General features: G+C 38.5%; 1 protein-coding gene across 2 annotated transcripts in view; it reads left to right on the top strand.

Moving 5' to 3' along the window:
• The window catches only part of LOC106088029 (uncharacterized), a 121526-nt gene that overhangs the window by 87982 nt on the left and 19488 nt on the right, over window positions 1-14056 (top strand). For both annotated transcript variants that reach the window (XM_013253316.2, XM_059363032.1), the window contains exons 3-5: window positions 12306-12538; window positions 13018-13240; window positions 13891-14035. In XM_013253316.2, coding sequence (XP_013108770.2) covers window positions 12306-12538; window positions 13018-13240; window positions 13891-14035 — 601 coding nt within the window. The remainder of the gene's footprint in view (window positions 1-12305; window positions 12539-13017; window positions 13241-13890; window positions 14036-14056) is intronic.

Genomic DNA, 14056 nt, shown 5'->3' with positions numbered 1-14056 from the left:
GCGATTTGTTTTACATTTTCATCAAAACACTATCGGGCAAGAATTTTGAGGGATCATATATAATCACTTTTCTTAATTTTGTCAATTTCGGGATTTTTTTTTTTTTTATCCCATGGTCAGACGAATTTCTAATTTACATCTTTTGCCCTTTTTTTGCTAACCATAACAAACGACGCATGTATGTTGCCAGCTGATCGTAAATATACAGATATTTGTTACTTTCATCAATTACATTTTCAGTAATTGCCGCTGCTTTAATTCGGTGCCTGTTTGTTTTCTCCATCACATCTCTCTTTTTTTGTACAGAACAAAACTTAACGATTACTTTGGTATTTTTTTCCTTTTATTTTGTATATGTTTTCAATGTCACTCTCACATATCTCCATATTAAGCTTTGAGGCAAACAGCGTTGCCACTACAAAAAAAAATTCCGACCAACATTTTTCAAATAACCTACCAAGTTTCCTCACAGCCAATCTAAATTTTAAACTAAATAAAAATAAACGCAATCTTCTTGTAACAGCTATTATATATATAAAAATGCATTAAGTTCTGTGCCGAGGTTGGATACTCCCATTTTTTGTTAACATTTGTGAACAAAAGAAGTTGTTTTCCGAGATATAGGTCTCTAAGGGTTTTTAAGGGGATCAAATATACTCACTATTCTTAATTTTGTCAATTCTTTTTATACAACACAGTTGGGGTCTAATACCACATTGACCATACTCGGCACAGCTATCGAAGGGCATATTCCAACTCATTGATCCACATTTCAGCAAAATCGGATAATAAATGCGGCTGTTATGGACAGTAAGCGGCATATCGGTCTATGTGGAAGCTATTTCCAAAAATTGTCTGATTGGGCCCATTTAAGAACTAAACGTGGAAAAAATATGGATTTGTCCCAAAATTTACCTCAATATCTCAGTTTTTGAAGGCTGTTAAGGCAGTTAACCTCAACACTAGTTAGATTGAACTAAATTTGGGAAATATTGAATTTCCTATGACGCTAAAAGATTAATAATTTCATAACAGCTACGAAATTATTTTTACATTTTATTACTTCACTGTTTACTTCCCACTGGTAAAAGATGAACTAACGAGCATTGAAACTGAAAGGTAAAATAATTAAAAAATTAGCTATTTCCAAACTCTTCGGAGCATCCGATTGGAGATTGGCGATAATATGCTTTTACCCATGTATGCTTGCTCATTCCAAAGAAAAAAAATTAAGTAAAATTACTAACACCACCTGAGTTTTTAACTATTTCATCTATATTCATGAGGGTGTGTTGCAAACAAAATGATTTAATGAGTATACCCCCTATCCTATGGAAGTGGGTGTAAAAATACAATTTCACAAAAAATCTACCAAAATCGAAATGGGCCGTCCATCCGACCAAATCCTTAAAATTGAAAGTAAATCCTACCAAATTTGTTAGAAAAGGCCCAGAACGGCAAGGCTGCTATTGAGTCTTTTCCTTTTCTTACATCTGCTTCGTGCTCTGCTAGTCTCGTGCCTGAAGCGCGTTTTGCATTTTTGTTGCTGATTCCCATCACATGTGCTTTCGTATACAACGTTGTTTAGTTTGAGTTTGTCTATTTTGGTTGTTGTTGTTGTTCTCTTTATGAATATTCTGTTGAGAGTTCTGTTTGATTTGTATGCTGTTGTGAAGTTTTCGTCATTAACAATATTTCTCAATGATTCACGATCAGTAAGTTTTGGAATATATGGTACATTGGAAATTTTTTTCGATTTTGCGACGTTGTATATCAAGTTATTTATTATCGTCCTCGAGTAATTGTTTTGTTTCAAAATATATTAAATTTTATTAACCTTCTTGGGTTTGAATCGCTCTTCGCTTAATAATAATAAAACTTTATGGATGAAGCTCTTGGCCGTGTTGATTTTCATGTTGTATGGTTGCGTAGGATTATAGTTGGTTTGTGGTTAACGTTTTTCCCTTTTGTATTATTTGTATGTGCAAGAAAGGCAGCTCTGAACGAGTTTCCGTTTGATATCCGTTTGATAATTTCATTATGGTTAATCTTTTTTATTATGTATTCTGTAAGAGTGGAAATTAAAACATTTTTTTTTATCAAGTTACCACCTTTAGCTTGACGTTTCAATCATAAACATCTGGTATAATTTATAAGCCTTGAATGAGTCCTAAAATTCAGATCGTTCTTATGTCGCAACATAAAATGATTATATAATTATTATATTCTATCTAGACTGTATTTCTTACGTATGCCGGGGATCAAATAAAACTCTCCGTTCAGCAAAAATGAATAAAATATGCGCCTTTTATGAGCCCATAATATTACATCGGGTGACGATGACAGCTTAATTTAAATATTTACCAATCTGAATCATACTCGGCATGCACGTCGATGGTTCTATTAATGATACAGATTTCAAATTTAAGACAAACGCTGTATCAATTCTCATATTGACTATAACTCGCACGAGTGTCATATTTCGTAAATTCTGGATGAAATATGCAGGTTTTGTGCGTTCAACGCATTCCATCGGAAGATCAAGAAATATGATTAGAAATATGGTTAGATCTGGTCCATTCTCGGATGGTGAGGATTACAATGCAATTCACTGTATCTGTGAAAACGGCAAAAAAAATGCGCATTAGCGGGCTCCAGACCTTAAATCAAGAGATCGCTTTATTCAAACTCCACATTTTTGTTCGAAATTGTTGCGATCGGGGCAAAAATACGACTTTTATAAACTCAAGCGTTCTTAACCGGAGATCGGTGCAAACGGGTGCTATATCATAGACCATCATTGAACTTTGCCCGTTCATTTTATAGGCCGTAGAGTAATATCAACAGACAGGCGGAGAGACGTGGCTAGATCGCATATTAATATTATGGCGAGCAACTATGTAAATATTGCGAACTATTCTGTGGTGGGTATAAAAAGATATACCATATTTTTGGCATTAGAACATTCGGTACGTTTTGGTCAGGTTTGGTAGGATTTTTCTTACATTTTCATTGCAAGAAATTTTCTTGAGTGGCAATACTGCTTACGACTATCCGTTAGGAGCTAGAGCCACATTTCTAACAATTGTCCGAAATGGTATTTTGCGCGTAAGCAAGGTTTGCTTCGAGATTCGGTACCCCCAGACAGATAACCCCGCCTTGCCAAAACTTAGCCAAGAATACGGTGTATACGTCTTGGCTCATGGAGTATAAAATCATCTAATGCTCCGCGTGAATATTTTTCTAATTTTCTACAATTTGATAATTTTTTAACGGTTACAACGGTTAACAGCAGACAAAATAACTACTAAAATCATATTTAGGCTTTAAAACTAAAAACGTACGCCTGAAATTGGGAAACATATATTTTAATAAGCATCAATTGTTGTTGAGAAGTTGGGTTCATAAAATTTAATTTAACGTCAGCAACAGTATTTGCTGGCAGAAGCAGACTAATCTCTCTGGGTGTATGCTTACATGGCAATGTTATCGTGTACAGTTAGCTTGATGTGTATTTTTCGGTGAGTTTTTAAACTGTAGGAGATTTTCGTTTGATGCTATGTTTTTCTTCTTTCATCAAAATTTCACAGGTACTTCATTTTGTGACACTGCTAGGGGCCGGACCCTGCCCCTAACCACAATTTTCAAAAACGATGGATCTCGGATTTAAGTGATATTTTTTATGTCACCTTATGGTAATCCATAAACACAAAATTAGTATAAAACTCTAGGAAAATAACCGTAGGGAACGCCCTACCTTAAAATAGACCCCAAACGGACATGTTTACAATTGGGACAATGTGGATGTCAAATGAAAGGCATTGAAGAGTCGAGTACGAACTTGATATAACAATTCGACCTCACGTGTCAGGAGGGCCGCCCCATCCCAAAAACTACTACCAAATGGTAATGTAGGAATGTGGGATTAGGACGAGAGGTAAAGGGTGATTTTTTTGAGGTTAGGATTTTCATGCATTAGTATTTGACAGATCACGTGGGATTTCAGACATAGTGTCAAAGAGAAAGATGCTCAGTATGCTTTCACATTTCATCATGAATAGACTTACTAACGAGCAACGCTTGCAAATCATTGAATTTTATTACCAAAATCAGTGTTCGGTTCGAAATGTGTTCAAATTTTGACAAATTTTGTTCAGCGATGAGGCTCATTTCTGGTTGAATGGCTACGTAAATAAGCAAAATTGCCGCATTTGGAGTGAAGAGCAACCAGAAGCCGTTCAAGAACTGCCCATGCATCCCGAAAAATGCACTGTTTGGTGTGGTTTGTACGCTGGTGGAATCATTGGACCGTATTTTTTCAAAGATGCTGTTGGACGCAACGTTACGGTGAATGAACACATTTCGAACCGAACACTGATTTTGGTAATAAAATTCAATGATTTGCAAGCGTTGCTCGTTAGTAAGTCTATTCATGATGAAATGTCAAAGCATACTGAGCATCTTTCTCTTTGACACCATGTCTGAAATCCCACGTGATCTGTCAAATACTAATGCATGAAAATCCTAACCTCAAAAAAATCACCCTTTACTTGAGAGTAGCATACGAAACTTATAAAATATTGGCATGTATTCCCAGGCGGTTCGCCCCATTCCAAAATTATGCACCAAATGGATATGTACACCGAACGGGACAAGATGGGATTAAAACGAAAGGTATTTGAGAGTAGAATACGACAATTATATAAAAATGTTGGGTCAATTCTATTGAATTGAAAGTTAATTGAGATTTAAATACGGATATAAATAATTATCAAACTTGAACCATGCCAAAAGGGGTCCGCAACACTTATCGGGTCAACTGGTTTATTATAATGTAAATTCATCAAATATGGTTTTATTAAAACTGCTGTAGGTTTCACTCAAATTGATCTTCCAATTGGCTTCTTTATAACCTACAGAGCGCAGCTTTTGCAAGATTTGATTAGGTTCTGGTGGCTGGGTAAGTGATGAACAACGTTACTCCGGTCCCTCAATTTTATTGCGGAATTTCCCATACGGACGTTACAAATTTGATAGTTTTTTATTGCAGACTTTTATATCGATACATAGATTGTGTTTTGGCTTTCGACCCTTTTATTTACTTTCTCTTCGCAAATAATGAACAAAAAAAAAATGAAACGTATGATAATCAACCACAACCACACAAATTCCATTAGGAAGTCATCCTAGCAGTTGCAATTCCAATTGCTGTTGCAATAATTGCATGCATAAATGATATTTATTTTCCTGCCACCGCCCCATGGAATGAATTGCAACGATTGCTGCATTTTGTTTTTCCTCCGATTTTATTTAATTTTGCCAGATTCGAGGCAGTCACGGTGGCAGATATCAACAGCGACTCCATGCGACATTCGGACAAGAGATAAATGTTAAAGAGGCGTCTCATCCAGTTCGTAGGGGCTGGCCGGACCCTGTAGCCACATGAAAAGATATTGAATGTTCGCAAAAGTAATCACAAAGTTAAATGGGAAAAAATGAAAAGAAAACTTTACGATTGTATTATCCACTTTTGTTTTGATGCACACTTCTTTTGCAGCAGCTGCTGGATGCATCCATCATCATTTCATTGCCCGCCCTCTCGGTGGTGGCCTTGAGCACCTTGTTTGTCTAGGATGTATGGCCGAGCGTTTGTTCATCTGTCCTCCCGGCAAACGCAGCGCCTTTCTGGGGCAATGAATAGAATTTTGTCGGAATGAGAATAAGTTGAAGTTTTTTGTGTGCACTGGTATTTGTTTACTGTTCTAGGGCCAATTTCGATTTGTGGCCTTTGTAAGGTGAGCTGGAATTACCTGCAGAACATACACCAAATGACTTTTGTCTGGGGACCATGTTAGTGACCATGTTCATCTTCGGTTGGCCTTCCTGCTCTTCACTCCTTCTCTGGGGAACATTTAGACACCGCAAGTGCTCCAGGCAAGTGCTTTTGCAGAAGTTGGCGTAATTTAATTATGAAACAAACTTGTGAATGGCCTTTGTTTGTGCAGGTATAACCTCCAACGATATGCCGGGGCTTTATTGGTTTTTTATGGCAGGCATAAGGATTTTTATGGCGACATAAGGATGTAACGCCAATAGAATGCCACTACAGCTAGCAGCAACTGAATGGCTGGTGTCACTGATGCCAATGAGCTGTTATTATCGGAGATTAAAGTGACCTAATGATACCAAGGTGGGAGCAGTAGAAGGTCTCACTCAATCAAGCCTGTTCCTTCATTAGCCATGCTGTAGGCTTCTTATACCCAACACCGAAGCATGGTGATTTATTGCATTTTTTCGATTTCTTTATTCAAAACTTTAATACAGTTTGTAACGGATATAAGCAGGGTTCGAGTTGCTGACTTCAAAATAGCAACAGCACATACAAATTTGCTTCGCTTGATTTTTTTTTTAGTCAAATGAAAAAAGAAAACTGGCCGCTGAACTGAGAACAAACAGAATGACTTGAGCTTGGCTTGCTAAATGCTCTATTACACGGTATGAAGATGTCTTATGACATGTCAAATTGAGCACATGTAGTGTCGTGCATGTCGTGTGATACGATTGGAACTAACTTATGAAAATCACTTTTCAATGCAATATTTTGGTTTATGGCGTTTCATCTGTTTTTGTTGTCAGTCAAATGGTAGCAACCGCAAATTAAATTGTTTTCACAAATTTCCTTTCTCACAACTTTTAAAGTTTTTACGCATAAAAAATAGATTTGCTCACATTTTTGGGTTATGTCATGCGAAAATAACATAGAGGTGTGATAGCAAAAAATGATGAATCGTATGTAAATTGGCAATTTTGACAAACATTTTAAATTACAAGTGAATACAAAAGGTGACATGTCATAAGGCAACAACATGCCGTGTAATAGCGGCTTAAGTTAACAGGTAAAGCAATCAAATCAAGCCGAAGTACTACAGGCCGATGTGAATCGCTTAACTAGCAGAATTCAGTTGTTGTTTGATTTTTGTTGCTTTAATTTTGCTAATTCCGTTCGACCTGATTGACTATGGCATGTCAAAGCGAAAGCATTAACAACCACAGCGAGATGAGAGTATGCGGCGACAGCAGCGGAATGAGCAAATGAAAGGCATTTAAAAGTAATGTAAGCATGTGATAGAAAATTTAAGCTTAAGCGCCTGGGGGTCGCATCAACCCCAAAAGGCACTTTTACCCATGGGCCTATATGGGTGTCAAATGAAAGGAATTTAACTGAATGGTACGATTTTGATATACAACTTTGTCTCCAAGAGTCAGGTCGTGGCCCCACCTCCAAAAATACATTCTTATCGATAAGGGCAATATGGGTATCAAATGAAGAGTACGATTTTGATATTCAACTTTGGCCACAAGAGTCAGGGGGTCGCCCCACCCGCAATTCACCCCCAGCAGAACATTTTTAATGATTAGCGTAATATGGGTATCAAATAAAAAATTTTATCAATTAGTGTAGGAGTTTCATACACAAATTTAACTTGAGTTGTCTGGGGGTCGCCACACTCACAAAAACCCCCAAACTTGTATGTAGATCTCCCATGAAAGGTATTTGGTATCAGAGTACGAGTCTGGTAATAAAATTAGGAACCAGTAAGTAACAGGGTGGCCGCCCCAGACTCTTGGTCTTAAATGTTTGTACCAGGTTCGTAGTTTGGTTTGAGACCCAATTTGTGTAGTTAACCAAAAATGTTCGTAAAATCTTATTTGGACTCCATTGAAGGATATTATCCGGTTATATGTTCGTTTTGAAATTTAAAGTGTGGGACGGCCACTCACACAACCTGGGGCAACATTTTATATAAGATTTTTGCTGACTTTTAAATGTCGTACTAAATACATTTCATATGATAGCCATATTGCCCAGTAGGTAAAACTATCAAGCGTAGATTTTTTAGGGGTAGGGTGACCGCCAGACACTTGCCGCTAAATTTTAATATCACCTTCGTACACTACTTCACAATACCTTTTTTTGATACCCATTTTGCCATACGGTAAAAAATGTGTTTTTTGGCGCTGTTTTGTGGGTGGTGTGACCCCACTGATACTTGGGACCAAAGTTGTATATCAAGATCTTATTCTTCAGTTTAATACACTTTCATTTAATACCCATATTACCCAATCGGTAAAAATTCGTAGTTTCCCTTTAAATACCTTACATTTTCTACCCATACTGCGGTAATCGGTAAAAGTGTCCAGCAGGGGGGGGCTCTGTGATGTAACTTTTGTATCAAAATCGTACTCTTCAGTTAAATACCTTTCATTGGCAAATACTTTTAATGCCAATGTTTGACTATGGCAAGCCACAGCGAAAGAGTAAAAAATAAAGAGTATGCTGCCAGTTAAGCTATTCAAATGCATTTCTGATCTTTTCAGTGTTGCCACTCAAGAAAATTATTTTCTACCATAATTTAAGAAAAATCCTACCAAATCTGACCAGAACCTACCAAATGTTCTACAAGCAAAAAAGGCTTTATATGTTACTAGCCGAACCGGGCCCGTTCCGCTGCGCCTTCTTTACTCTCTAATATCTTTTTAGAGTGGGACACTTCGCCATGAATGCGGATATCGAATTTAGGCCATAGTAGCCTATGACGCTGAACGCGTTTGAATCTTGGCGAGAACATCGGACAAAGCGGTGTTTATCCCCTCTTAATGTTGGCGATATTTGCGAGGTACAATGCCATGTATGGTCATTTAAAAAATTTTCCCTCAGACATTTCGACTCAAATATGGATATTCGTGCTGCACTTCCAAATCCCTTTAATTTGAGCCCCATATTGCCATGGCCGGTAAATATGAACCGTTTGGAGGGTGTTTTTGAGGCTGGGACGGCCACCGTCACTTTGCACTGAAAATAGATATCAAATTCGTACTTTATTCGCAACGGAAATGAAGTTCAGTTTAGGGGGTGCTTTAGGGCGCACCCCAAAACACTTGCCTTCAAAATTGGATATCAAATTCGTTTTCTACTCTCAAATACCTTTCATTTGAGTCCCATATTGTCATAATGGGTCAAATAACCCATTTGACGTATCTTTAGGAGGAAAAGTGCCTTCTAGACTTGAACGCAAATTATAATGTCATATTCGTAATCCACTCCCTAATTCCTTTCATTTGAGTCCCATATAACCATTACCGTTATTTGTTCTCAAACAGTATATAGAGGCTGGCGATTCCAATGTTGCAAATATTGATCGAGTTGTGCACTTAAAGTCCTAGCATAAAATTTGTAAATAAAGTACAAGTTAATACGCCATTTATGGTTAAAAATAAACATTACCATGCGCCACTACTGTGGCTGTGATAAAATATACGCCATGTCCGCCTTTCATCAAAATTTAGATTTAGATGGAATCCAATATAAAGATACCACCTAGATATCAGGTATTTGGCCATTGAAAATTGTGGTGGCAGCTTTATCCCTATCTGAACCGATTTTGATGAAATTTAGCAGAGGCTTTCAGATGGGTAATACAAAAATCCATACCGAATTTCTCGCCGTGTTTGTCATCGGTCTAAAAAAGCGATAAATAGACGATTTCGTGGTATGTGGAAAACTTTGCGAAATGCTATCAAGGTTGGCTATAATATGACAGACGGACAAGTGATAAACGAAAAAGGGAGGAAACGGAGGGTATGCATTTCAAAATACCAAAATGTATCTGCTTAAGCAACTTTTTTCCTCTATCAAATAAATTTGTATATAAGAAAAAAATGCATATTAAAAAACAAACTGGGATTTTTTGGAACATATGCCAAAAAAGTACGACATTGCTAAATATGGTCTGGATCGAACCAAAATTTTACATAGCTATATACGGACCAACTTTTCGACCTACTTGGCTCATTTTTCATCTAATTATGACTGAGATTTCCGTAGCGGTTTGGGCAGGGCAAAACAATTGCGGTTTTATTTTTTTTTTTTAATATTATGCAAAGAACTTTTCATTTAGTGGCTTAGAGTGAAGAGAAAAAGGCTTGTTGGCTCTTTTGGTTTGGGCATCCGTGTATTTGGTATACATTGCGGCAAAACCTATTTACCAAAACCCAAAACCCTTCCACCCCCTGCCAAAGCCAAATTTATTTGATGGCCAGAGTACCTGCGGTTAAATTGCGGCCTTGTTCTTTATTCATAATGCCACAGCCTAGAGTAGGCCACGTCATAGACATGGCTCATGATAGAAAAAAGGATGTACAGCAGTGAACATTTTCAACTTAACCCATTCGCGCCTGCATATGCCCAGATGTGTTCATGCTACAGGAAAGCGTGTTTATGAATATTTTTCATTTTCATTTCCGCAGTGTCGAGCTCGGCGCCAACGACAAGAAATAAAAATTGCCATGCCTATTCCATGAACGGAAATAACTTTCCACGTTTGCTGTTGGTTTTATTGTGGGGCGGTATTAGTGTTCGTGCAGGGAAATGCATTCCACCGCTAAAGGAAATTATCTGAAGCTCAAATTTCAAAAATATTTCAAACAGAACTAAAAACTTTAAGTTGAAAGTTTCATAAAGACCCCAAAGGAGAGCATTTAGGAGAGAGAAAGCGAAACATTTACACGATACCGTTATGAGCAAACCACTCTTTGTCCCCTGTCTACACGGTCCGACCGGCGAAATCACACTTACATTAGGGAATGGAGCAAGGTTCAGATTCGGATATAGTTCCTATACCAACCTATCGAGCTGTTGACTTCATAAGCTCTTATGTGTATAAAATTTTTATCCGATATGCCTGAAATTGAGTTCGCAGAGACCTTTCCAAACACATTCCATATACTGTCTAAAGTCAATCCCATGGCAGCCAGTTGTACGTACCGGATTGACACGATGAATTCCTTCATCGGCAAGGGCTGCCGCCTCAGTGTACAAAACACTGCTACACAACAACTGTCTAAAGTTGTTCCTAAATAGAAATGGCCTCCATATAAAGCGAATGTCTAATATGACTTCTTCAGCCCCAAAGGGTCGTGTTAGCCTGAAAATTTGAATATGAAATACCTACCTACAAATACCTTTAAATTGATATAATCCATATACAAGACCATCCCACGAGTTGACTTTTTGGGTACTTGAGCAAACATAATTCATTCGCCGATTTATTTTCATCGAAACAAGCAGCATATAAACTGAGCTAAAGCTGCCATTAGACGATAAGACATGCCATATGTAATTTCCAAAACAGCAACTCTGAACGTACGAAAAATTTAATATGACAAATGGATCAAACATACATGCAGATACATGTCTACAAAAAAAATATTTCAAGTATTTCAAATACAAATAGATATGAGAATACATGCCGATTACAGCGCGCTCTACTCGTATTCGACATACATAAGATAAGTAATATGAATGCAGAAAGTGACAGCCCATATGGCATGTCTTATCGTCTAATGGCAGCTTAATTTGTGGAATTTTTCTGAGCAGAACTCTGCTAATGCACTTTTTATACCCACCCCCCAAGGATGGGGGTATATTCAATTGTCATTCCGTTTGCAACACATCGAAATATCCATTTCCGACCCTATAAAGTATATATATTCTTGATCACCGTAAAAATCGAAGCCATGTCCGACCGTCTGTCCGTCTGTCTGTTGAAATCAAGATACAGTCTTTAAAAATAGAGATATTGAGCCGAAACTTTGCACAGATTCTTTTATTGTCCCTAAGCGGGTTAAGTTCGAAGATGAGCTACATAGGACTATATCTTGATATAATCCCCATATAGACCGATCCCTTGATTTAGGGTTTTAAGCCCATAAAAGCCACATTTATTATCCGATTTTGTTAAAATTTGGCCCAGATCTGTCCAGATTTGGATATAGCTGCCATATAGACCGATCTCTCTATTTAAGGTCTTGGGCCGATAAAAGGCGCATTTTTTGTCCGATTTTGCGAAAATTTGGGACAGTGAGTTGTGTTAGGCTCTTCGTCATCCTTCTTCAATTTGGCTCAGCATAATCTGGTATAGCTCTCTAATAAACCGATCTCTCGAGCCCCTGGAAGCCACAATTGTTGTCCGATTTGGTTATGGTCAAAACCAGTCTATTACCTGTTGTAGCTCCCATGTAAGTTGATCTCCCGGCCCCTAGATGCTGCAATTTCTGCTAGTTGGGCAAAAACTTCTACTAATTTCATTTGTGGAAATTATTAGTGGAATCCATGGTGGCGTGCTCTATCCAAGACTCGGCCCGGCCGAACTTAGCATGTTTTTCCCTTTTTTTGTTTTAATTAAAAATTCATTTGTTTTTGGAAATCATGTTACGTTTGTTGTTGGCATTTTTTCTCTTTACAGGTTATTTTCCCTTGGGCTCGGAGCATTGTCTCACCTGGATTTGCTTGGATGTGCTATTTTGTACGGCGAGCATAATGCATTTATGTACGATTTCGGTGGATCGCTATTTATCGCTGCGCTACCCTATGCGATTTGGTCGCAACAAGACACGTCGACGTGTAACTCTGAAAATTGTCTTTGTTTGGCTGCTATCAATTGCCATGAGTCTGCCCCTGAGTTTGATGTATTCCAAGGTAAGATACGTTAAAAGAGCGAACCACCAACGCACAGTGGAAAATGGGAAATTGCAGCAAGTGCTGGAGAGGCCATTAGTGAATCGCAGCCTTTTCATACTCTTCACAGTGTGTTTCTGACTTTAAATTTATTCATAATTCATGTTGAAAGAAAATAATACTCCCCAGTCACTTTTTGGTTGTATTTCTCTATGGAATTGATAAAAATCTGCCTTCTTTCCTTCTTCGGGCTGCAATTTTTATGCGTATGTGTAGGAAATTTCGTTGAATATTTCCTGAGTGGCTCGACCATCATCTGAGCGTAGGATGTGTAATGCAATTCAATTCTCCACTGTGCGTGCCGTCTTAGACAATGTCACTGTGGGCGTTGTTGTTCAAGTGTGTGCGTGTGTGTGTGTGTGTGTGCTTTTGTGTAGGAGTGTGTTTGCTTTGGTTTCATTTGTCTGCTTTCTAATGTCTTCTCTTTCTTGGGTATCTAGAATCATGCCTCGGTGTTGGTTAATGGTACATGTCAGATACCGGATCCCGTGTACAAATTAGTCGGATCGATAGTCTGCTTCTACATACCGCTGGGCGTCATGCTGTTGACTTATTGCCTCACTGTAAGGTTGTTGGCTCAGCAGCGGCAGAATCTCGGTGGTCACAATCAAGCACCAGCGCCGGGCTGGGCCAGTGGATGGTTGGGTCAAACACCGGCACTAGGTAAGTCTACGCCTACACAAACTCGTACACGCATTGTCCTCTTGTCAGGTATTTGGAAAGTGGGAAGTAGCAAGTGGGAGGTGGGATGACAATGTGGCATGGACATGGGAGGTAAACATTTGCATTGGTCCGTCCCTTGTCAAAAGATGATATTGGCATTGTGCAAACAAGCATGGACATATGGTTAAGGTACAACGGCCACCAGTTGGCTATGTGCCCTAGAAGGACGTTTTGGTTTTTTGTAGTGTTGATAGCTGAGAGTGTGTTGGGATGCTTAGATAAACAGTGGCATGATACTTCCGTCGGATCTTCCAACAGGTTTAAAAATCTGCAAATATGTTTCACGTACATGTGTATTGATGGCTGTTGTCCGTACGAGAGCCTCAATCGTTTTTCGTGCCATTCCACCCACCACATGTAGGCGGAAGGCAATCTATAGTGGGTATTATCATGTCATTTTTTTCTGTTCTTTTTTGTTTCATCGTCTTTGGGCTTGACCATATTGCATTGCCAAGATACTTCCGGCACAATGCCTTTTCCCACTTGGTTAAGTTTGCGGAAGATTATGAGTGTATTTTTATAAAAGTTAGTCTATCTCCACTTCCATTTTGGTTTTGTTGCTCATTCTTTCTATAATTTTGTCCACTCAGAACGTAGGTGTACCTGGCGCCGCCTATTGAAGACCGGCCACAATTCCAATGCAGCTTCAGCTGCCCTGCATGCCCACTCCGCCAACTCCACCGACACGGAGTTGTCGACTCTGGACAATCATGAGTTGTGGTTGCCCGAGTCAAGGTGAGTATTCGTGAACATGCC

This window comes from Stomoxys calcitrans, chromosome 2, assembly GCF_963082655.1.
Source record: "Stomoxys calcitrans chromosome 2, idStoCalc2.1, whole genome shotgun sequence".
In the NCBI taxonomy this organism is placed as follows: Eukaryota; Metazoa; Arthropoda; class Insecta; order Diptera; family Muscidae; genus Stomoxys; species Stomoxys calcitrans.
The sequence above is the reverse complement of the archived record's forward strand: the minus strand, read 5'-3'. Positions and strand labels throughout refer to the sequence as shown.